General features: G+C 51.3%; 1 protein-coding gene and 1 long non-coding RNA gene across 3 annotated transcripts; one reads left to right on the top strand and one right to left on the bottom strand.

Moving 5' to 3' along the window:
• Positions 1-1,696: 1,696 nt before the first annotated feature.
• Adar (adenosine deaminase RNA specific) lies at positions 1,697-24,080 on the top strand. 2 transcript variants are annotated; one of them, XM_052731525.1, is made up of 15 exons: positions 1,697-1,779; positions 5,069-6,482; positions 8,710-8,897; positions 9,956-10,100; positions 10,639-10,777; positions 10,898-11,082; positions 16,403-16,550; positions 16,866-17,037; positions 17,792-17,885; positions 18,407-18,529; positions 18,769-18,902; positions 20,131-20,313; positions 20,754-20,866; positions 21,143-21,270; positions 21,446-24,080. In XM_052731525.1, exons 1-15 carry the CDS (start codon positions 1,752-1,754, stop codon positions 21,690-21,692), a joined length of 3,441 nt encoding a protein of 1,146 aa, XP_052587485.1. In that variant the 5' UTR covers positions 1,697-1,751; the 3' UTR covers positions 21,693-24,080. The 2 variants fall into 2 exon arrangements, with proteins under 2 accessions (XP_052587485.1, XP_052587484.1); XM_052731524.1 differs by having other exon boundaries at positions 1,699-1,779; positions 16,403-16,628.
• Positions 11,851-16,396, bottom strand: LOC128106205 (uncharacterized). Its single transcript, XR_008216627.1, has 2 exons — positions 15,100-16,396; positions 11,851-15,045 (listed from the first exon to the last, which is right to left on the bottom strand). It is a non-coding gene; the product is annotated as an uncharacterized LOC128106205 (long non-coding RNA).
• Positions 24,081-24,359: the final 279 nt, after the last annotated feature.

Raw genomic sequence — 24,359 nt, forward strand, 5'->3', positions numbered from 1 at the left:
CTCTGTTTTGCACACTGTTTTACTGATGTGAGTGCACTTATTCCCTCCTGTGAAGAACTCTGTTTTGCACACTGTTTTACTGATTTGAGTGCACTGTTATTCATTCACCCACTGTCCGGGCTCACTGTGCAGGGGATAGAGTCTAAACAGCCCTGCCCACAAGCGAGCCCCAGAGAGCACTGAAGGCAGCTATACCAACAGGAAGGCCATGATTGGGAGTGACATTTGAGCCGTCCATCTTGGCCAGACTGCTGCATTCTGGGGCTCCCACTTACACCACGTGCTGGGTGCTGAACACTAGCACACACCAGGTGCCCAGGACTGTGAAAGTGTCTTGGCAGCTCCAAGTGCCCACTTGCTGACAAGTAAAATCGGCCATACAAATTCCCGTTTCCTCGCTGCCTCCCCACTACCTGGAGTCAGGGAAGACCTCCCTGGGACACAGTCTGTGAAGCAGATTTTGAAAAACAGCTTCACAGAGCTGCAGAACATCATTCGCAAGACAAGGAGAATTTCCCCAAACAAAGTGGATGAATTCATCAAACAGTGTGCCAGGTAATAAGAGAGAGATCGCAGATCTGAGGACTTTGTTACAATTGTCTCTGGTGTGAAACAGCTCACGGTAGCCCTCCTCACCATCCTCAAATTCCCCTTGGGATTGTCCCAGTCCTGTGACCGTGTTGTCCTGAAGGCCATCCTGACTACCCACTGTCCGTGATGCACACAACACAATGCACAGGAAAGTGTGTCTTGGCCCCGAAGGCGATGTCTGCTTCCCTTGACGTGTGGGTGGGATTCCTCCAAAGTTGTAATGAACTCCCCATTGAGGATAGCTCTTGCTTCCCTTCCCCCCAACAAAATTGGTGTCCTGCACAAATGATGTGATGACATGTTCAGTGTGACTGGCAGATTGGCAATAAGAGACCGCTATAAACTGTGACTGGATGCACATTCTTTTAACTTCTTCCTCGAATGTTGGCCTTGCCTAGATGTGAAGCTTCCCAGAATGCATAGTCATTATTTTACCAATTAATTATATTTTAGAACAGGAAAAAAAAAAAAGCTTCACAGAAAGTACTAGTAAAAGTACCTGCTAGAAAGCCAGGCCCAGTGGTGCATATCTATAATCCCCTGCACTCAGGAGGCAGACGCAGGAGGATTATGGTGAGTTAGAGGCCAGCCTGCACTGCATACTGAGTCCCAGACCAGCCTGGGTTACAGAATGAGACCCTGTCTCAAAAAAACAAAAACAAGGAAAAGGAGGAACATTCTAGGCCAAGTAACAGAATATACAAAGGTCAGCAAAGGAAGGAATTTTATCCGCAAGAAGGTATGAAGTTTGCAGCAGCCGACAGGGTGGATGAGCTCTTGGGGACAGAGCATCCACAGTCAGTCGGTCATTCTAGGGAGGGACAGACTTGTAAATCTCTCAAGTAATGGGGATTAAACACGGAAAAGGAACTTCCTCACCGGGCAGAGGGGACGCTGTTGAGTGCCCAAGTAAAGCTTTCAATACCGCGACATAAATTGCACCCCAGCTCTCAGCTGGCAATGTGAATAGTGCGGAGGCGGAGCGCCGAGGAAGCGGTGGGTGGGGAGGGCGGCGGTCCAGCGCTTGGGGTGGGCGGGATGCTGCGCGCGGCTGCCGAGAGCAAACCCCGCCTCCTGGCCCGGGCAGGGAGCCTTTCCAGGAAACGAAAGCTAACTCTGGGGAGCCATCTTGCGGCCCAAGTGCGGGCCTGGCCGGCGCTATGTCTCAGGGGCTCAGGGGACCCGCAGGTAAGCCCGCCGGTCTGTACCCCCGCCTCCGGCTTGTGGAGTGTGCGTTGCGCGTGTCCTGTACTCCCTCGTCAAGCCGATCTGCCCTTCTGGGCATCTGTATTCAGTTAGTTGTTGGAGCTTTGAGCAAGAGGAGGGAGGAGGCGTGGGAGAAGATGGACCGGGGTCCGAGCCCGACCCTGAGGACCCAGGCCAAGGCAGACACCCCTTCCATTTCTGCTCCGGCCGCTGGCGCCTCGCTGAACTGCTGTAGCCCCACTTGAGCAACTTTTCTTACCTCAAGGCCCTTCCCCCTTGCTCTCTTTCAACTTCCTGGGGAATTTAATTAGCCTGCAGATAACCTACATGGTTAGGATTAGGGTGTCTTTCCACAGCTTATGGGGTAAGCGGCAGTGGAATTCTCTTTAGCATTAAAGAGAGAAATGCTGTCCTGAGCTGCAGTCCGTGAGTCCCAGCAGCAGTGTTCTAAACAGAAGGATCCGGATTCAGAGGGCTCATGACTGATGCTTGGCGCCGAGGACGGCGGGAGGTGGGCACGGTTGAATGCACAGGGGAAGGGGAAAACGTTGGTGGAAATAGGAATGTTCTGTATCTTGATTGGATGATGGTGGTGGGTTTGTTTGTTTGGGGTTTTTTTTGAGACAGTTTGTATGTGCTGACCTTGGCTGCCCTGAGCCATCCACAACTCTTGCCTCTAGTGCTGGGTTGGCTGGCACGCCCCACCCAGGTTTATACCTTCAATTTTAAGAAGCTATTTGGGATGAACCATGGCCTCACACTTGCTAGGCAAGCGCTCTACCACCGAGCTATAGTTCTAAAGTGTGTGTCTATCTGTCTGTGTGTACTTTTAAAACTTAATTTTTCAGGGCATGGTGGCACATGCCTTTAATCCTCTCACTTAGGAGGCAGAGACAGGTGGATCTCCATGAGTTTGAGGCCAGCCTGGTCTACAGAGTGAGACATTGTCTCAAGAAACCTACCCAAAAGGCCAGCTTTTAATTTTATGGATGTGTACTCATACATAGACTCGTATCTGGAGGTCAGAGGACAGCCTCGGGGTTGGGTCCTCACTTTCACCTTGTCTGAGACAGGCTCTCGTTTCCAGTGTTGGCCCTCAAGCGTCCAGGAATTTTTCTCTTGGTCCCCTGTACACTCAGGAGTCCTGCAGTTAGTGATGCCTATACCACACATTAGGCCTTTTTGTGGGTTCTGGAGATTCAGACTCCAGTCCTTAGGACTCTGCAGCAAATGCTTACCCACCAAGTCATCTCCTCAGCCCTTAATGTTGTATTTTAAATGTTGTATTTTCAAAAGCCTTTCCCTAATAACACGGAGGACATCTGACTTGAAGGAAAGGCATTTTTATATATGTATATATGTGTGTCTATGTATGTGTATCTTTCTGTGTGTATATATACATTCTGTGTGTATATATACATATGTGTGTATATACATACACACACGCGCGCGCGCACACACACAGTGACTTTGAGAACTACTCAGTCTCATTAAGTGACTGTCCGCAGCCATTCTCAATTGGGAATTAGTTTTTAAAGGGCTTTTAGGGGTAAGACAGAATAAAGAATTCCTTCTTTAGTCCTGCCTTCCAAATATAACTCAGTAAATTCATTACTGTTTCTTTTCATCTTTGTTCATACTAGTGTGTGTGCACACACACACTCACTCTTGGGGATTTTCCCTTTTTCTTAATAGAAGAGACTGTAACATACATGTACTCTGCCATTTACACTTTTAACATATACTCAAATTTTCTGTGGTCACAATACAAATGTAGCCAGGCCTTTAATCCCAGCACTTGGGAGGCAGACGTGGGCGGATCTCTGTGAGTTCGAGGCCAGCCTGGTCTACAAAGTAAGTTCCAGGTCAGCCAGGGCTACACAGAGAAACTCTGTCTCTTTAAAAGGGGGTGGGGGGAATCCAACATACATGTATATATGTTTACAAACTGTAATGTTCCGTAGTGTGAGTATATTTCAACTTATTCAGCAATTTTGTAACTAGGCACTCATATTTGCCGGATTTTGTCTGAAAATAGCCATTTAAATCAAGACTGTATTTAGGGGCTGCAGAGACGGCTCAGCAGTTAAGAACAATGGCTGCTGTTGGGCCACAGCCATCTGTAACTCCAGCTCCGGAGATCTTTGGCCTTCTTGGGCACCAGGCACACATGTGGTACATAAATGCAGGCAAAACATCCACACACATAAATAAGTCTAAAAAAGGTATTTACCTAGACACTGACTTTAACCTCTCTGAAATGAAAATGTCTTTTTCCCCAAATTCACTTAAAGAGCCAATCGGAAATCACGTAGTCTCCGTTACTGAGCCGTGTGATTGGGCTGCCCATTCTGCCGCACAGCACCCTTTCCCAAGCCTGTGGGGTAGAAGTGCGCACAGAGGAGCCGGGTGGTCTTGTGTGTGCAGACTTCAGTTCAGTCCATGCTCTTCAAAGCTGTCTGCCCTCTTCTAGGACGCGGTTACCGCGTGGAGATGGCTCCTCCTGTTACGCTCCTCCTTGAGCTGGGAGAAGGGGAACACCGCAGTGTCATCCAGGCTTCAATTCTGCTTGTCAAGATCATCCCCATGACAGGGTTTTAGAGACTAAAGGGGCTGTGTTGTGTGGTGGAGAGCCCGGCTCAGATGGCTGATCTCACGCACTCTGAGTCCCATTTTCCTCCCACTTTCAGGGTTGTGTTTGGTTGGTTGTTTCTGAGATCCCATGTGCTTGTGTTTCAGGGTCACGTTTGTTTGTTTGTTTGTTTGTTTGTTTGTTTGTTTGTTTGTTGGGGTGATGGTGCACATGCCATCCTGCATACACGGTGATGAGAGGAAACTCACTTCTCTTCCTCCACTCAGATCTTCAGTATCAAACTCAGGTCACCAGGTCCCGTGGCAAGTGCCCTTACCCACGGAACCATCTTTTTGGCTATGTGTTTCTAGTTTTAGAAGGAGAATTTGGGGGGTGAGTAGAAAGTTTTTCCCCATTGCCTTAAACTCCTGTTGCAAAGGAAAGTGTTAAGTTGCTGGAGGCCTCGCTGAGAGGCCGCCATAAGGAAGACATCATGTGTCTTGCTTGTACTGTCCCCTCCTCTGTGTCCCTGATGAGCTCACAAGCAGAAGCCAGTGAACTAAAGTTACCCTAGTGAGGGCATAGGCCACAACTCAGTCAGCTACCCTGCCTGCTTGGAATTCCAGGCAGAAACTGGAGGGATGTCCAACTCATGTACGGCTCTAACTCAAGCTCTGTCCTCCATGTTATCTTCTGCAGGGGTGTTCCCTCACCAGACACGCTCCTACTTGGACCCCAGCTATGAGCAGAGCAAGTGGAGACCTCCGCAGCCACGTGGGCCTGAGTCTTTCCCCAGGAGTTTCCAGCTCCAGCAGATAGACTTCCTCAAAGGGCGGCTCCCAGAAGCGCCCCTGATTGCACACCAATCCCAGTCACTGCCACCATTCCTCCCAGGACACTGGCCAAGGTTCCCAGGGCCACCTTCCCAAGGCAAGCAACTGGAAATCTGGGGTTTCCCCACGAGTGTGACTCTCAGAAGTCAGGGGTTCCACATAGGACTCCCACCTCCTCCCCCACAGAGCAGGAGTCTACCATGGAGAGGCGCTGACAGGCTTTGCTCACACTTCCAGGAGCTGAGTATTAGTCAGAGTCCAGAGCAGAAAATCCTAGGTCGCCTGGAGGAGCTTGGTGAGGGGAAGGCCACCAGTGCCCAGGTCCTAGCCAGAGAGCTCAGGGTCCCAAAGAAGGAGGTCAATCGTATATTGTACTCCCTGCAAAGGAAGGGGAAGCTGCATAGAGGAGTAGGGACTCCTCCTTTGTGGAGCCTTGTACCCTCACATCAGGCTCAGCCCCCTAGAGCTGTGAATCCAGACAGTTGTGGCCAGGAAGTCCCTCAGGAAGAGCCTGGTTTGGACAGTAAAGACGGAGAGCCTGCCCCTGACGTAGAAGGACCTCCTGAGCCTCTTGACATGGCAGAGATCAAGGAGAAAATCTGTGACTACCTGTTCAATGTGTCCAACTCCTCTGCCCTGAACCTGGCTAAGAACATTGGCCTCACCAAGGCCCGAGATGTGAATGCAGTGCTAATTGACTTGGAAAGGCAAGGCGATGTCTACCGACAAGGGGCCACGCCTCCCATCTGGTACTTGACAGACAAGAAGCGTGGGCGGCTGCAGATCAAGAGGAGTACACACAGTGCCCCAGCAGCTGTCCCAGAGGCCACCAGAAGCACCTCGTTCCCCACCTGCCACTCACCCCCTTCAGGTGCCTCAAGCAGCATGGCAACCCCCAAAAAAGTGGAGAATGGGCAGGAGCCTGTGATGAGGTATGAAAGCAGGTATGAGGCCAGGCCAGGACCCGTGAGACTGCGACCACACGCTTATCACAATGGCCCCTCTAGAGCAGGGTATGTTGACTCTGAAAATGGCCAGTGGGCCACAGATGACATCCCAGATAACTTGAATAGTATCCGCACGGCGCCGGGTGAGTTCCGAGCCATCATGGAGATGCCCTCCTTCTACAGTCCTGTCTCGCCACGGTGTTCACCATACAAGAAGCTGACCGAGTGCCAGCTGAAGAACCCTGTCAGCGGGCTGCTAGAGTATGCTCAGTTCACTAGTCAGACCTGTGATTTCAACCTCATAGAGCAGAGTGGACCGTCCCATGAGCCTCGGTAAGAGACCACCCAGGACACGTGCCTAATGTGAGTCGGGCGCTCTGGCTCCTGCACTGTCTCAGCTCACTTGCGAGTGGTGGCTTCTGTCTTTGCCTTCTCTCTTCCCCACCTTTTGGCTAAATCACCCTTGATTGGTCGTTTCTCTAAATGCTAATCAGAGAGGATAGACCTCGAGGTAGCCGAGACTGACTCTCTTGGCTGAAGTGAACTTCCTTAGAGATGACTAGCTCTTGTGCACCCATATCTACCTTCTTGGGCCAGAGGTAACACAGACTACTTCTGTCCCCATCACTGCCAAACTGAAGCTCCCAAGAGGAGAGTGGCGGGGCAAGCTGAGCAGAGGAGAGTAGGAGCGGGTGGGCGGGGCAGGCTGAGCAGAGGGGTGTAGGAGCGGGTGGGCGGGGCAGGCTAGGCCAGCAGAATAACAGCATTTGTTAGGCAGCAACAAGTGCATGTCGTCTTCCCCCCCCCCCCCCCAGCCTCAGCTGGGAGAGGACGGGAAGGTGTGTCAACCACAGAAAGCTGCCTGCCGGTCTTATGAAGGTGGTGCTTGTACTTCTGCACACCTCTCCTACACAGGGCTGCACTGACTATAGGCAGCTGGCCAGACTTTGCACTACAGCAGCGGTTCTCAGCCTTCCTGATGCTGCAACCCTTGAATACAGTTCCTCATGCTGTGGTGACCCCCAACCGTAAAATGATTTCGTTGCTACTTCATAACTGTAAATTTGCTACTGTTATGAATTGCAGTGAAATATCTGATATGCAGGATGTCTGATGTGTGACCCCTGGTTTCCAGGCGTGAGGGTTCCCAGCAGTGACCTATTTCTTCCTTAATTTCCTTCACGATACCAAATTGTCACTGCAGGAGAACTGCTAGACAAAGGGGTGTGTTTAGCCCCAAACTGGCAGAGCCAGGGCCCAGTTTGGGGCTAGGGGCTAGCATTCTTTCTTTCTCTCAGCACCCTCCAGAGCTAAGGGAAAGCTGTGGGGTTTGCCGTTAGTCATTCTGGGACTTCAGCCATATAAGAAAGGAACGTGAACGCTACCAGGTGTGGTGGCACATACCCATAATCCCAGCTCTCAGGCAACTGAGGCAGTGTGGAGAGTACCAGGTTAGCCTGGGCTAATATATAGTAAGACTGCCTCAAAGGGGGGAAAAATGAAAAAAAATGATGTTATATTCAAGTGTTTTGAAGACCTAGGAAGTAAGAGTCTGACCTTCTCTGAATGAAATGAATCCAGCTTGAGTCAAGAGCTTAAGACATTTAAAAGCTTGAGCAAAGGAGGCTGAGGCTAAGGCCAGAGGTCTGGGGCCAAGCATTTTGCTTTTCATCCCAGACAGACAGAGCTATAGCACTGCACAAGCCATCTAAGAAGGACACATTGCTCCAGTGACCTGGACACCCACCTAAACAGCAGACCTTTAGAGGTGGCTCCTTATCTAGCCCTCACGCACCCCTCCAGCCTCCTGTTCCTCTTCTCATACCCAGCTCCCTCCTCTCTTCTTACCACCAAGGGGCAGGTGTCTGCTGTGGGTGTCTGGGGAATTCTAAAAGAGCATCACAATACCTTTCTTAGGACCTCCATAGAAGAGGCCAGTCCACACAGTCGGCTAGGGTAAAGCTCTGGGGGCTGTTCGCAGGACTGGCCACCCACTTCTTTTGTGCACTTTATCTTTTTTCACTGTTAAGAAATGATAGCAGGCCAGCACGCCTGTCATCCCAGCCCTTGGGAGGCAGAGGCAGGAGGATGTGTAGCTCAAGGCCAGCCTGGGCTACAGAGCAAAACCCTGTCTCTAAACCACGGCGGGCCAGCAGGATGGCTCAGGAAGTAAGACACACTTGCCACCGAGCTTGACAGCTTGAGCTCGATCCTCTGAACACATGTAGTTAGAGGAGAAAACTGACTCCCACAGGTTGTCTCTGATACACACACGCGCGCGCGCAGACATACACACACACACACACACACACACACACACTAAACTTAAAAAAAAAAAAAAAAAAAGACACCCTTAATCCCGGTACTCGGGAGTCAGGCAGGAGGATCTCTGAGTTTGAGGCCAGCCTGGCCTATATGGTGAGGTTCAGGACAGCCAGGGCTATGTAGAGACCCTGGAAGGCAGTCAGTGTGGCAGAGCATTCTGGGGTAGAGATCTCTTTTGAATGAACAGAGGAATGACCGAGTCTGGCGTTGACACATGTAATAACTTTCCACCAAGCTTTAAATTCCAGGTTGTCATCAACGGCCGAGAGTTTCCCCCAGCTGAAGCCGGCAGCAAGAAGGTGGCCAAGCAGGATGCAGCAGTGAAAGCCATGGCCATTCTGCTGCGGGAGGCCAAAGCTCAAGACGGTGGGACACCAGAAGAACTGTCCCACTGTCCCATGGAAGAAGACTCGGAGAAGGCAGGTGTTTCCTCCCTGGGGCCAGCGACCCTTGGCTGACCCTTGGCTGTTGTGTGTCAGGGTCTGACAGACTCTGGAAGCTGTCCTGGCTCACATAGTCAACACTCCTGACGCAGCAGCCCTGCCGTCCTCCCTGCCCTCCCGTCCTCCCTGCCCTCCCGTCCTCCCTGCCCTCCCGTCCTCCCTGCCCTCCCCTCTTAGCCAGCTCTCCCTCTCCCGTCCTGGTCTGATTGTATTTGCAGAATGTCGGGGTTGAAAGAACCAAATATTAGTCAGGGTTCTCGGGGAAACAGAACTCACAGAACTAATCATGGAAAGAGGGTTTCCTAGCTAGGCACACGGTATGATCAGAGCGCTCTAATGAAGCCGGCTCACAGCCGGGAGCTGAAAACTGGTAGCTGCTGAGTCCCTGAGGCTGAGTGCCTTGGCAGTGCCAACGTGGCACTGAAGGCCTGAGCCGTTCCTCTTGGAGAGCTGCTCTGATGTCCAGAAAAGCCAGTGTGATATCAGGGAGGGAGGCAGCAGCAACCATACCGATGAACTCGAACCATACCGCAGTGTGAGTGGAGGCCAGGCTACAGAAAAACAGCTTTTATTGCCCGTGTCCTTTTGTCTGGACTGTTGGCATTTAGGGTAGTCTCCTCATGTCGGCTAAGCTATCAAGACAATCCCTCAGACATGCCCACAGGCCAGTCTGACCCAGACAGCACCTCACTGAGGCTCCTTGCCTTTGGTTTTGAGCTGTGTCAGGTTGGCAGTTAAAACTGACCATCACAGACCTCGAATCCACTCTCCTCTCTTAGAAGGTAAAGTCACCCCTTCCTGTGCCCACAGCTTCTCCTTTGGAAGGCCTCTCCTAACATTTAGTTGTCTCAGTCTGTAATTGCAGCATTTGGCAGGCTGAGGCAGGAGGATTGCCTTGAGGTCAAGGCCAGCCTGGACTATCGGAAGACATTGTTTCAAAAGAAACCAGAGGGAGAGATAAAGTCTCAACGGCCCGCTGCTCCTTGCTCTGGTGATCTGATGAATGTTGTCTTGTGTTTTCTTCTTTTCTCCAGCCAGCAGAGTCCCAGCCCCCCAGCTCCTCAACAACATCCTTTTTCAATGGGAAGAGCCCAGTTACCACGCTGCTTGAGTGTATGCACAAACTAGGGAACGCCTGTGAATTTCGCCTCCTGTCCAAAGAAGGCCCTGCCCATGACCCCAAGTATGTCTTACGTGTGGTGTCTCCTGTGGAGGTCTCCCCAAAGTAGGAAAGACACTCCCCTTGCAGCCTCGGAGATGAGAAGTCGTTCCTCTTTATGGTCTCTCCTGTTGCAGTCTGGAAAGGGGCCTTCAGGGCCTGGCTGCTGCTATGAAGCAGAGAATCTGGGATTAGGAGTTCGAAGGGACCGAGGACTAGGTAGGGTCACAGCGTGGACAGCGTGGCGGTCACTGTTGGGACAGAAAGGTTGAGGATCTGGGCATGCCTTAGCGGCTCCCTGCTTGGGGGTTCTGGCACACACTTGTTCAGAAGAAGGCTTCCTGGCGGGTGTGAGGAGTGGCCCTTGCATGTTGAGTGGTTAGCCAGGTCAGTAGACACTGGGGGCAGTGGGTGGGCAGGGCACACTAGCTATCCAAGGCCACGGTTACTACACAGAGGTGATGTGTGTAAGAGCTACGCGTTGTGGAGGATGGCAGCCTGACGGGGCGAGGCAGATCCCCCAGCCCAGCCATTGTGATCCTTGCCCGTCGTTTCCTCTAAGGTTCCAGTACTGTGTGGCCGTGGGAGCCCAGACCTTCCCCACTGTGAGTGCCCCCAGCAAGAAAGTAGCAAAGCAGATGGCCGCAGAGGAAGCCATGAAGGCTCTGCAGGAGGAGGCAGCCAATTCAGCTGATGACCAGGTGGGGCACTGTCCTGCTCAAGTTACAGGTCAACTGTTACTGCGTGGGCAGATGAGGGTTGTCTTGAGTCCCTCTGAGTTTTCTTTCTGACATGTTCCTCTTCGGCCAATTCTCCCTTAGTCTGGAGGTGCGAACTCGGAATCTCTTGATGAGTCTGTGGCACCCAACAAGATCAGGAGGATTGGTGAGCTCGTCAGGTACCTGAACACCAACCCCGTGGGCGGCCTGTTAGAGTATGCTCGCTCCCATGGCTTCGCTGCTGAGTTCAAGTTGATCGACCAGTCCGGACCACCTCACGAACCCAAGTGAGTGTCATAGTCCTGGCAACAACCGTGTATCAGCGGGGGAGGGTGGCTGGTAACCTCAGGGTAAGAAGTGATGCACGTTAACTCTGACTAATAGAGGGCAGGTTGTCTGCACAGCCTAGTGAAGACATTAGGTCAGCCATCTTGAGAATCCAGTCACTGGTGCAGTGAGTGTGAGCCTTTCAGTTTTAGGAGCTAATTTTAGCTTCATTCAAAATCATTCAAATGGTTGAAAAAGCATTCAGTGAAAAGTTGGATTTCTATCCTTTTCATCCCTTTTCAAGTACCCTTCTGTAACCATTTTTATTCTATGTGTGGATGTTTTGTTTGCATGTGTGTCTGTACCGTGTGTTCTCAGTGCCCATGGAGGCTAAAAGGGGCCAGATTCCTAGGACTGGAGTTACAGATGTTAGTGAGCTGTCATAGGGTGCTGGGAATCAAACCCAGAGCCTTTGGAGGAACCATCTCTCTAGCCCTCCCATATCCAATTTTTTTTTTTTAATTTTAAAAAGTAACTAAGGAGGAAAATCTCACAAAAATCACATGGGGCAGGGGCACTAGGGAGAATCAGTCGTTAGGAGCACTAGTGGCTCTTGCAGAGCACCCAGGTTTGGCTCCCAGCACCCACAGGGTGGCTCACAGCTATCTGTAACTCCAGTTCCAGGGCATCTGACACCCACTTCTGGCCTCCATGGACACTAGGCACACACTTGGTACACTTTCATCCATGTGGGCACACATCCAGTGTGTGTGCGTGTGTTTGTGTGAGTGTGTGTGTGTGTATGTGTGTGTAAATTCTAATTTTTTTAATTACCTTTTGGACCACCAAGATGGCACATTGAGTAAGGGTACCAACCTGATGACCTGAATTCTATCCTTAGGACCCAGAGAGAGAGACTGATCTCCACAGATTGTCTCTGGGCACCACACATGCACCATATGTGTGTGCCTCCACTAACAAAAAAAAACAAAACTTATAATTAAAACTATTATCTTGCTATTTTAAATTTGTCTTTTTTTAGTAGTGCTGTCCTTGATGTTATCACGTCCATATGTATTTGCATTTCATTGAATTGCCTCATTTGACATGCCCCATTTTCTTTTAGAGTGTTACTCTTTCGTCTTCTAGAGCTTTTAAAACAATAAAAAACATTAGCCCTTTGATGATCATAACCCAGTTAAGAGCCCCCAAACTAACGGAGCCCAGAAGAGTTCCCGAGCACCCCCACTTCAGGGTACCTTTGTCCTGTGTGGAAGCTGGCTGGGAAAGAGGACATGGCCTCTTGTCTCTCCCTACAGCCAGCCTCCCTTCCTTAAGCCTGGTCACAGGATAGTGGGATCGTCCTTGGATTCCTGGAAATTCAGTCATTCACCTGGGACATACGAACTTAGGAGCTGGGATTGAAGATGTGAGGGTGCAGCTGCCTTGGGACTGTAGCCGCGTTGGACCTGCCGTGCGGCTGTCCTGGGCAGGCAGATGCTGATTCAGCAGCTATTTCATTTCCATCTCATCTGGCCTTTCCTTTGTGTGAATTATGCTGCATCCACTCTTCCCTCTCTTTCTTGTGACCTTAACCAACGTGTAGGCTTTTACATGTTGTCTAAATGCTGGAAAGTGCTGACGGTGTCTCTCCCACAGACCTCTCAGAGCTCCGGATCCCTGTATCCGGTTGCATGCATTCACTCCTGATCAGATAGACACCTGCATGACTTGTCCTAGGCAGAGATCCAAGACTCAGGATCTCAGTAAACAGTGCCACTGCTTCCCACCCTCAAGTCTGTCTTAGGTAGGATGTCTAGTGCTGATAAACACCATGACCAAAAGCAGCAGCTTCCACTTAGTCCGTTGTTGACGGAAGTCAGGTGGCTGAAAGCTCAGTCTGCTTTCCTATACAGCACTGTCCACAGTGGGTCAGGCCCCCCCACGTGGATCTTTAATCAGGAAAATGCCCTGCAGACTTCCCTACAGGCAGTCTAGATGGAGGCATTTTCTTAGTTGAGGTTCTTCTTCCTAGATAGCTGGAACTTGTGTGAAGTTGGGGAAAAACCCCAGGATACTTACGCCTTCCTTTCCCACTAAACAGTCCCTGAGTTCTGCTGGGTACATTTAGTTTCTGGCGAAGTTCCCTCTGCTTTTCACTTTGGTGTTAGTACCTGGTCTAAGCCAGCGTCTTCTGCCATCTGGTACATCCTAACTGGTTTCTGCCGTGTTTACTTCACACTTGTGTGTAGAGCCCCTTTTGTTAGCATAGTGGCCTGCAGTCACTGGGGAAGTGTGAGATCACATTTGCTAAGTCTTGTGGAAGGGCTGGACTGCCCTGAATAAGGATCTGTTGTGACCCAGCTTCACTCCCTAGGGGAGGATTCCTCCCAAGACGTGATGCTCAGGCATCACTTACGATGGTTGAGAGGAAACAAAGGATTCAGGACAGGAGACAGATAGCCTGTGTCCATTGGTACTGCATCTATCAATTTAACCAAGTGTAGACTAGATTTCCTTTTAATTACACCTGGGTTTAGTCTTAAGCAACATCCCCCCACACTGATAGTGTCTGTACTGAACATATGCAGGTACTTACTGTTATTCCCTGAACCAGATAAGGTAACCTTCTTATATAGTACATCCACCACATTGTGTATTGTAAGTTATTAGAGATGATGGAGGCACGCAGCAGAATGTGCATGGCTTATTTGCAAATCCTGTGCTGTTTTATTTCAAGAACTTGAGTGTTCTGTGAGTCTGGTGTCCTTGGGGATCCTAGAACCATCTCCCTTGGACACCCAGGGGCAGCTGTGCGTCTCTAGTCCTGCGGTGGGAGGACAGAGCTAGTAAAGGGACTGAGAGATGGTCTGGTGGCTGAGCAGGGAGTAAGGAGAGGGCAAGCCTGTGCCAGCTGTTTGCCGAGAGGGCCTGCCTTGTAGGTTGTTGCTTTACCACAGAAGCAGTAGGACGTCGTGAAGGTCTGAGTGGAGCATCAGTGGTCCTCTCCACATTCTTGTCCTTTATTAACGCTTTCCTGACAATTTTCGTTTTCTCCTTTGAGAGTACTTTTCCAGACCTTTGCTTCAGATTCCACCGGAATCACTGTTGGCACTCTAAACTGGTAACTCCCTTCCCACTTGAGAGAACAAAGACTTGATCTTCCCCAGACCAGACCTGCCTACCTTGCCTCTGTCGGGAAGGATGAAGGAAGCATCTTTCCTCCCCTGTGTGTGTGAGGACCGGTTGTCTCCTCATCTGCTCCCCCTTGCCTCTCTTTTGCAGCCTGTCTCGGCTTACTGACCTCAGCCCGTCCACAAACCCTTACCCATCTTTGAGAGCCTGAGTCCAGACCTTGCTTCCCTCCAGGCTCTACCCCATTTCTCTGCTGCTCTAGACCCCAGGCCTCTCAAAAGGGCCGTTTATAGTCACTGGTGTGCTTTCCACTCCCCCTGAGGGCTGGAGAGATCGCTCGGCCGTTAAGAGTGCAGACTGCTCCTGCAGAGGACCCTAGTTCCCAGTTCAGTTCCTAGCACCCACAGGGCAGCTCAAAACCACCTGACTCCAGCTCCCGGGGGACCCAGCACCCTCTTCTGGCCTTCCCAGGCACTGCACAGATGTGTATACACAATTGAAAATAAAAATAAAATCTCAACTTCTGCTAAAAAGCCTAACCGCTAGCTGAAGTATTACTGGGCATTTGAAATGTGGCACCAGGGTCTGAATTAATCATAAATCTAATCTTTTAGTTCACTTAAAATCTGGTAGCCTCATGTGGTTTGTAGCTTTCATATTAGCAAAGCACAGCTCTAAAGGATTCTAATTTCATAATTAACAAGCTTAATCACATTCTGTTGTACATACACAAAAGTATGTGTGTATAGTGCTCATCCTTTCCAAAGACACAATGGCCACAAAATCCTCCTGGTCTCCAGAGGCAGAGGCCCTACAGTTTTCCCTGCTCACCCAGACCTTCTGCTGCCCTCACGTATTCTGGATTTTGCCCACTGGCTGGCAGAGACCTGCCAGCCAGAGACCTGCCAGCATGGGCAGAGAAAGGAACAGAGGCATTCAGCTGCTTCGTAACTGAAGGACAGTGGGAAGGTCAGTGTGGATGGCAGAGACTGGGCTGTGCCTCTGAGGCACCATTGGATTATCCAAAGCTAAGTTTGCATTGGGAGCTGACTGAAAGCTAGGATTCCAGAAAGCTGGTATGTTTCCAGGCTTCTGCGCTCTAGCTTCGCTCTGGATTTGTGGGAGCCTGCCTCAGGAACAGTGGGGACCCCCTCCCTACTTCAGAGCCCATGGTCCATTTCCTCCCTCCCTCCCTCCCCCAGTCCCCCCATAGCTGTCTCCAGCCTTCTGGAAATGGACAAATAATTCCTTTCGAAAGCTTGACTCCTTGGCCTAAGGCAGACTGCAGTCACCTTCCAAGGTTGTCAGGAGGTATACAGGAAACAAAATTGGAGACTCTAAAATTCGACAGTATTAGGAATACAGCTGAGTGGAGAGCGCTTGGTTGGCCTCCGTGGGGCCCCAGTCTTGGGGTGGGAGAATCAGACCGTGCTAAATTCCTGGGTATTTCTACTTGAGAGAATAAACCTTTCTCGTTTGTGTGTACATGGTTGGGGGGCGGGTGCTGACGTCATTCCTCAGTCACCGTCTGTTTTTCTGCTTTTGTATTTTTGTTTTTAAATTTGGAGGCAGGGCCTCTCACTTGGCCTGGAGCTGGCTGACTAGGTTAGGCTAACTAGTCAGCCAGCCCCAGGGATCCTGGCCTCGCCTTGTTGTTGGAGTCGCAAGCGTGCTGCCCCACCGTGCCAAGCTTTTTTTGTGGTGGAGGCGGGGATAGAACTCGGGTTCTTGTGCTTGCAAAGCAAGTACTTTACCAACTGAACCATCTTCCCAGCCTGTAAAGAAATCTTTTCCAATACTCTCTCATCTTCCCTTGTAATAAGGAGCCTTTGCAGGTAACAATACAGACAGAATTTAATAAGATTGTATGAATTTTATAGTCACTTCCAGTTTATGGGAAGTGGCACTGTTTTCCCATTTATGGTAATGAAATGAAATTTCCTTTTAAAATATGTTTATAGTTCTGATAGGTCTGGTTAGAGGAAAAACTAAGAAATAGTGCAGCTGACGTCTGGATAGCAAACAAACAAAAAAACACGTAATTCATGAAGGACTGAAATCTGAGGATTGCCCCCGAGTGAGACCAGCAGGTCTTTGTGTTTGCACGAGTGGCCTCATTCTAAGGAAAACCACCAGCCTTCCCTCCGTGGCCGTCGGGGGCTGCCACTGCTTGTCTTCATTCTCATTCTCATTCTCATCCCAAAGGTTTGTTTACCAAGCGAAAGTTGGGGGCCGCTGGTTTCCAGCCGTGTGTGCGCACAGCAAGAAACAAGGCAAGCAAGACGCAGCGGACGCAGCCCTCCGAGTCTTGATCGGGGAAAGCGAGAAGGCAGAGCAGTTGGGTTTCGCAGAGGTAACCCCAGTGACAGGGGCCAGTCTCAGAAGAACTATGCTCCTCCTTTCCAGGTCCCCAGACGCACATCCAAAGACAGTTAAGACATCTGCTTTTGGTGCTCTCTTTTGGGGGTGGGGGGTGGGGTTCTGCTTGCTCCTCCCCAGAGAAGTCGGCTCTTCACTGTGCCGTAATTACCCCTAGGCTTCAGTCTTGGTCTCAGTAGAGTGCATGTCTGGGGTGCTAGATGTGGAATGGGAAAGGATGGCTCCCGTGCCAGCAGACACACAGGACGCAGGCAGAGCTCTGGGGCCTTACAGCGCGCCTGTCCCACAGCTTCCTCTCACTGGGAGCACCGTCCACGACCAGATAGCTATGCTGAGCCACCGCTGCTTCAACGCCCTCACCAACAGCTTCCAGCCCTCCCTGCTCGGCCGCAAGATCCTGGCCGCCATTGTCATGAAGAGAGACCCTGAGGACATGGGTGTTGTCGTCAGTTTGGGGACAGGTGAGTGCACCCTGAGACATTGACCTCTGGATGAGAAGCAGGTCCTTTTCAGCCTTCCTGGAGTCATTGTGAGCAAGTCCAAAGGTGAGGACAAAGAACTCCACATAGGTTGAATGTCTTCAAAGTTGCTGACACGATGCTCAAAACATCTTTGAGTTGGATCTGTTAAGATTTTTTTAGTTAAGGCCGGGCGGTGGTGGCGCACGCCTTTAATCCCAGCACTTGGGAGGCAGAGCCAGGCGGATCTCTGTGAGTTCGAGGCCAACCTGGTCTCCAAAGTGAGTTCCAGGAAAGGCGCAAAGCTACACAGAGAAACCCTGTCTCGAAAAACCAAAAGATTTTTTTAGTTAACTGCTTAGCAGTAAACACTACAAAAATATCCCAGAGTCTCTGAAGTCTGACTCTGCCGCCCCCCCCCCCCCCCCCCCCCCCATTTCAACTAAGGAGCACTCAGGTTTCTGTTCATTTTAACTGCAGTCAGCTCAGATTTGGAATGAGTTTGGGGTTTGGCTGGGATTTGTTTTGGCTTTGAGGCAGGGTGGCCCAGGCTAGCCTCAAACACCCCACCCTCCTACTTCAGCCTTTCAAGTGCTGAGGTTATAGGCATGCACTGTGCTGCCAGGGATGGGTTTTTCTCTAAGTGAAAGAACACAGAGTCCAGAGTCGGTCAGCCCAAGGCCATCCTGCCTTTAAAGTCTTCACCTGCTTCACCAGCACCCTGATCGCTCCGGGTTTCTTTTGGTGACCTTCCCAGGGAATCGCTGTGTGAAAGGGGACTCTCTCAGCCTGAAGGGAGAGACAGTCAATGACTGCCATGCGGAAATCATCTCCCGGAGGGGCTTCATCAGGTGAGCAAGGTGGCCGAAGCCATTTAGCTGTCGTGGGGCCCTCCCGACTCCCAGTCCACTCATCTTGAAACCCCAGCAGATTGTCAGCAGTCAGGCCCTTTTGTGACCTGGCTGCATCTTTTCAAAACAAAGTGACCTCTGCGTCCTCAGGCCTTAGGAACGAAGCAGCCTCTCCTTCTATGTGAGAACGTGTCCTCAACCTCTGTCCCTGCCGGCTGTCTTCTCGGGGTCGCCTTTAATTTATGACGGGCAAGAGTCGGGGAGAAGCAGCAGCTAGCCCTGTTAGGTCTTGAGTCCGTGTATTCTACCTGGGATCCTGTATGGCTGCCCCAAAGGCTACCTCTTATGAAGTGCAGAGGTCTCCTGCAGAGAACTTACCAGTTCCTCTTCCACTTGAGAGGCTGAAAGCCATGTACCATGGAGGCCTCGCCTTACCTGGACTCAAACCAAGGGCAGAGTGTGGAGGTGTGTTCTGCTCTGCCCAGACTCGCACTGCCTCCTAGCCAGCTTTCTTTTGGTAGGTTTCTCTACAGTGAGCTCATGAAGTATAACCAGCATACTGCCAAGAACAGCATATTTGAGCTTGCCAGGGGAGGAGAGAAGCTCCAGATAAAAAAGACAGTTTCTTTTCATCTCTACATCAGGTCTGTACCCCTGGCTTGGCTGTCCCCATGTTCCTCTGGCTCTAAGCCCCGACCTTGTGCTGTAAGCCATGTCTGCGCTGTGTCTGAGGTGCATGCCCAGATGGCAGAGGCATTCCTGCTGCCCACTACCCAGCTGGGCTTAAGGAAGTACATCCCTGGCTTGCATGACAAGTGGCTTCAAGACCCATGAGTGGGAGGGAGATCCATGGGGGGGTCTTAACTAACGCCATTGTCGGCAGCACGGCGCCGTGTGGAGATGGGGCCCTCTTTGACAAGTCCTGCAGTGACCGGGCTGTGGAAAGCACAGAATCCCGCCATTACCCTGTCTTTGAAAACCCCAAGCAAGGCAAGCTTCGGACCAAGGTGGAGAATGGTGAGTGACAGGCGACCTCCCAAGACCACCAGTGGGCAGCAAGGCAGCATGTCCATGGGGGAGGGCAGGTTCTGTGTGGAAGCCTGTAGCCTGGGAGAGCAGGGCATCTCCAGGCTGCTTAGGAGGCAGAGGGGTCCGTGGAGCCCCAGGAAGAGTCCAGCTAAACATAAAATGAGAGCCGCCCCTGTGTCAGTGGTCATGGGAACGAGGTGTGCAGAAACAGAGAGAATGGATGGGAGGCGGGGTCCCCTGAGCTGACACGTGTGATGCCAGCGTCCTGAGCTCCTGCTGAGGCTCTGCCCTGCCCTCCAGAGTCCTCTCTTCTGTCAGCCAGTGTCTCCTCACATCGCTCCTATCCCTTCACACCTCACTGTCATCCAGATGGTCCTCAGACAGTAATCAGGTCCTTTCCCCAAAGTGTGAACACAGCCACCATACAACCCATGCTCTGCTCCCAGAGGTTCACCTAAGGAGTGAGGTGTCTGTCCACAGAAACACATGAACAGGCGTGCTTATGGTAACAGTCCCAGTGGCTAGAGTGGACTGAACACAGGTACCCGCACCCGGATAAATGGCTAAGTAAAATGTGATCTATCCATACGATGGGATATTATCTGCCATAGAAAGAAATAAAGACCTGAGACCTTGAAAACATGCTAGCTGAAAAACGTCACAGAAGAATATTTGTCATATGATTTCATGTCCTAAAGGTGCAGAGTAGACAGACCCACAGACAGATCAGGAGCTGGGAGTTGCCAGGCAAGGGACTTGCTGGTGTAAAAGGCTTCTTTGTAAGGTGACATGATGCTCAACAACTGATTGTAATGACGGAGCAGGTGTGAAAACACTTGTGTGTTTTAAGTGGGTGGATTGCGTGGTATGGCATATGAATTGTAGCTCCATACAGCTGTTCTGAAACAATACCAAACCAGCTGGGCATGCAGCACACTCCTAGACTTGGGAGGCTAAAGCTGGAGGATCAAACGTTTGTGCTTGGGGTATACAGCAAAACTGTCTCAAAAAAACCCCAAGGTTTGGGCGGTGGCCTGGTTGCTAACCTGTCTGCTGTGCTATAGCACAGAGACTTGAATTCTGATATGCAGACCCCAACCTCGGCACTGTAAAATATGTGCAGTCAATGGCCTGTACCTCAGGAGTGCACATAGTGTGCCCGGGATGTGGTTTGGTCCAGTGGCCTTCGTTGGTCCAACTCAAGTCTTTCATGCAGGGGAAGGCACAATTCCTGTGGAGTCCAGTGACATTGTACCCACGTGGGATGGCATCCGGCTTGGGGAAAGACTCCGTACCATGTCCTGTAGTGACAAAATTCTACGCTGGAACGTGCTGGGCCTGCAAGGGGCACTGTTGACTCACTTCCTACAGCCTGTGTACCTGAAATCTGTAACACTAGGTGAGGGACTTACTTTGAGAGCTGGAACCCACCTGTCCTTGGCTCAGATCCCAGCAACCTATAGGCCATGTTGTCCTGTATTCCTGTTCCTCCCTTCCCAAGTAGGAACAGGGTCCAAGTGCCCAGTCTGCTGTGGCAGGGAAGGTGGGCATGGGCAGCAGATTGAGGAAAGCCATGCCGGACTGGGTCTCGGGATGCGGTGAAGCCTCTTAGAGCCTCCTTGTCGTCTTCTCTCAGTCCTCTGCCTTAGATCCTTGTATTTTGTGTGTGGGTATTAGATGCCCCGTGTGTCTTGTGTGGCCACAGTCAGGTGCTTCACATCACAGGAGCTATTTCCCCGTCCTGATGACTGTTTCTCATCTTCCAGCTCCTTGTGTGCCTCTGCCTCTGGGTAGCATTTGTGCAGACCCAAGCGCAAACTTGCTTTTGTTCTCACCCAGGTTACCTTTTCAGCCAAGGGCATCTGACCCGTGCTATTTGCTGCCGCGTGACCAGAGATGGGAAGGCATTTGAGGACGGACTACGCTACCCCTTTATTGTCAACCACCCCAAGGTGCTCTAACCTCATTCTGTGTGCTCTTGACACACACCTCCTCCTACAAAACTGCACTGTGGGAAGGGGGTCCCAAGAGCAAGCTGTTCCTTCCTCCCTTTGGGTGTCTGGGCTTAAACTCTCAGTGTGAAGTACATCTGAACCGTGGTGAAGTTAATGCAGCTCTCAAGGGGAGTGATCGGGGTCTCATACTCCTTACCCACGAGTCTTCATCCCTGCTCCCAAACTCTTGCTCTGGAAGGGTTCCCTTCTTCCATCACTCTCATGGGTTCCTAGGTTGGCCGAGTCAGTGTGTACGACTCCAAAAGGCAGTCTGGAAAGACCAAGGAGACAAGCGTCAACTGGTGCTTGGCCGACGGCTACGACCTAGAGATCCTGGATGGCACCAGAGGCACTGTGGATGGGTAAGGAGGTGGGATGGCACAGGAGAGGCCAGCCAGTCTTGCTGCCAGACTCCCCAGGGCAGGCCCCTGCCCGCTAGTCTCCAGAGTTAAGGGGTGTCCACCTTCTGCAAAATTCACACCTTAGCCCTCACCTCACCTGCTTCCAGATGAGTAACCAGTGCCTCTGTTTCCCTAGACCAGGAAAGGAGTTGTCTCGGGTGTCCAAGAAGAACATTTTCCTTCAGTTTAAGAAGCTCTGCTCCTTCCGTGCCCGCAGAGATCTACTGCAGCTCTCCTACGGTGAGGCCAAGAAAGCTGCCCGTGACTACGAATTAGCCAAGAACTACTTCAAGAAGAGCCTGCGGGACATGGGCTATGGGAATTGGATCAGCAAACCCCAGGAGGAAAAGAACTTTTATCTCTGTCCAGTACCCAATGACTGACACTGGGGCGTGCTTCTCATGGGGTCAGAGGGAGTTCATGACATTCCTCATCACATTGGGCCAGAGTTTGGGGGCTTTTTTTTTAAACCCCTCCCCAACCCCCCTTTTTTTAATGGAGGAACCATAATAGATGGTACCAAGACCTTTGGTTCCTATTTATCCTGCTTGCTTTGGGATTTTAAGGTGGGGTCTGGTCATGCCCCCCACTTCCCAAGCCAAGAGTCAGATTAAAGGAAGGGGGGCACTTTCCATTCCACGTGTAGCATAGCCAGTCCCTGATACCTGCAGCCTGCCCCTTGGAGTTTGGTTTTGTGGAGGTTTTTCATCTCCTTTTCCATTGCTACACTGACCTCTTGTGGATTTGATCACGTCCCCGTCAATTCTCTGTGAATCACGTCAGGGGACTAACCATCTCACCTCTGTAGATCTGTAGCCCCTGACCCTCCCTCCTACGATTCCTTCCTGTGGTGAGGTTTCTCCTTCCCCACCCCAGAGGTGAAGAGGTGGACATAAAGGGTTGGTGAAATGTTTACATGGGCAGGAGCTGAGAACTGCTCAGGGGTCGCAGGGCAACGGGAATGTGGTTGGGACAGGCAAACCCTGCCCAATGACAGGTCGTGCTGGCCAGCCAAGGAACTGCCCTTCCCGGGCAGCAGGGAAGTTGAGAACCAGATGTGGGACTGGAGAAGGTGCCCCAGGGGACCCACAGGGCACTGATCAGGGTGCACCAACATTCCTTGGAATGTAGCCACACTCTGTCTGCCCTTCCAGAAAGCATTCCCAGAATCTGGCTCTGTCCACGTGGGGTGTGGGGCCACAGACCCCAGCTATTTGTGAGAAGCTGAGGACAAGTCATGGAGGGTAGATCCTCTGTGCAGACTGAACAAGAGTAAATGCTAAGCATCATGATGGCGAGGTCACTGTCCATTTGGGACTTCTCTCACGGCGCTGTTAGCAGAAGTTGACAAAGCCTTGTGTAAAATTCATATTTCTAAAAGGCCAGAGGTGTTGATTCTGGACTGCATTACAGACTTGAGATACAAATATATTTTTCCATTAGTGAATGTACTTTCATTTTACCAGATGGCTTCAGAGGCTGGTTCACGGGCCGAGCACAAGGCACTGCGCTCTCCTGGCCTGCCCCACCCCTTTGGAAATCTTGATATATGTGTAGGGCGGTGTTGTAGGTGGCAGGGCAGGCTAGCCTCCCGCTCTGGGGTGAGCTCCTTGAACTCCTTCTCCCCCTAACATTGAATTGTGGGTATGTAGGAACCTTAGCCTCTGTATAGAGTCTGTCTCTAGCACAAGTCAGACAGCTAGACCCTGCTCCATTCTGCCCCACAGGGCCAAGCCCACACCTTTCCTCTGAATGGTGTGGCTCCCTCTGGGAATAGCTGTGTCAGTGGTTTCCTGCACTCCCTTGCTCACCCCCACCCCCCACCCACCCACCCCTGTGCTGCCTGGCTCTCCCCCCTCCCCCGGCCCACTGCCAACAGCAACCATATCATATTTGCACTTCGATTCTAATGGCTACTGTCTCCTCAACCTGTGATCCAACCTGACCAACACAAGAACCTATGTCTTAACAATACACTGGGGATGTCTTTGCACAACACCACATTATCCTATGGACCTGCTAGTGTCTGCGGTAGTGAGGGTCTGCCTGCAGATTTGCAAAGTAGCACCATGTCTGTGGAGTCAGCCGGAGGCATGTTACGTTCTGGCACCTGCATCTGAAGCAGAGCCATTGTGGCTTCTGGGCCTGGGCAGGTCAGGGACTTCTTTCCATTGATTGCTTCGGCCCCCTGGTCCTTCCTGAGCAGTCATTCGGCAGAGCTGATTCAGCAGCCTCCTCCTCAACCAGGCACACTGGGCTCTCCAGACCAGAGCCCTCTCTTACCCTCGAGATCCTGCCTAGCAAATGTTTGGTTCTGGGTTTCTCTGCAGATGGAGGAGAACAAGGCATCCCTCCATTCTGTGGGCCTGCTGAAGTGAATCACTGGCACCCACACCCTGCCTCCAGGCCCCACTGGGCAGAGGGGCAGAGCTTCCGCCATGTTTCTCTCTTTTTTGTGATCATTATTTTAAGAAGCAGGGCCTTCCTCCCACACCGTTTCTAATAATTTCTGTAGTTGATTTGTCTGAACTGTGGCTGTCTTGCATTCTTTGAATAATCACGTGTAAGAATTGTCAATGCTTGAAACTATTTCCTGTACTCAAGTTGAAGGGATTTTTGTTGGCCTTGGGGTTTTGACAGGGACCCCCAAGAGCGGAGTGGGGAAGAGCCCAGGCATAGCCTTGGCACTGTGATGGATACAGCCCCTTCCTGTGTCCCTTAACAAATGACAGTATACATTCCTCAGAAATAAAAACACAGAAGCAACAGGACTGTTAGAAAGTTTCATGTCTTGGTTGCTTGGGGGAGGTGAGAGTGGGGACAGAGAAACCTGCGACACTAAAATCTTTGGCCACAGCTGTTTCGGGGTCCCCACTGCTCCGACAGTCTGACTGGGTGGGAAGGTGGTGTGTCGATGGGTTGGGCTCCAGCTGCGTCCTCAGCGCTGTGCTCTCTGCTTCACACCACCCCTCCCCATCCAAGCCCACCATCTCATTCCCTGTTCACCGGGGCATATATAGGACTTCAAAGCCCCAAATGAAGAGATGGCA

This window comes from Peromyscus californicus, unplaced genomic scaffold (genome assembly GCF_007827085.1).
Source record: "Peromyscus californicus insignis strain IS unplaced genomic scaffold, ASM782708v3 Scaffold_9__1_contigs__length_137607984, whole genome shotgun sequence".
NCBI classification, from domain to species: domain Eukaryota; kingdom Metazoa; phylum Chordata; class Mammalia; order Rodentia; family Cricetidae; genus Peromyscus; species Peromyscus californicus.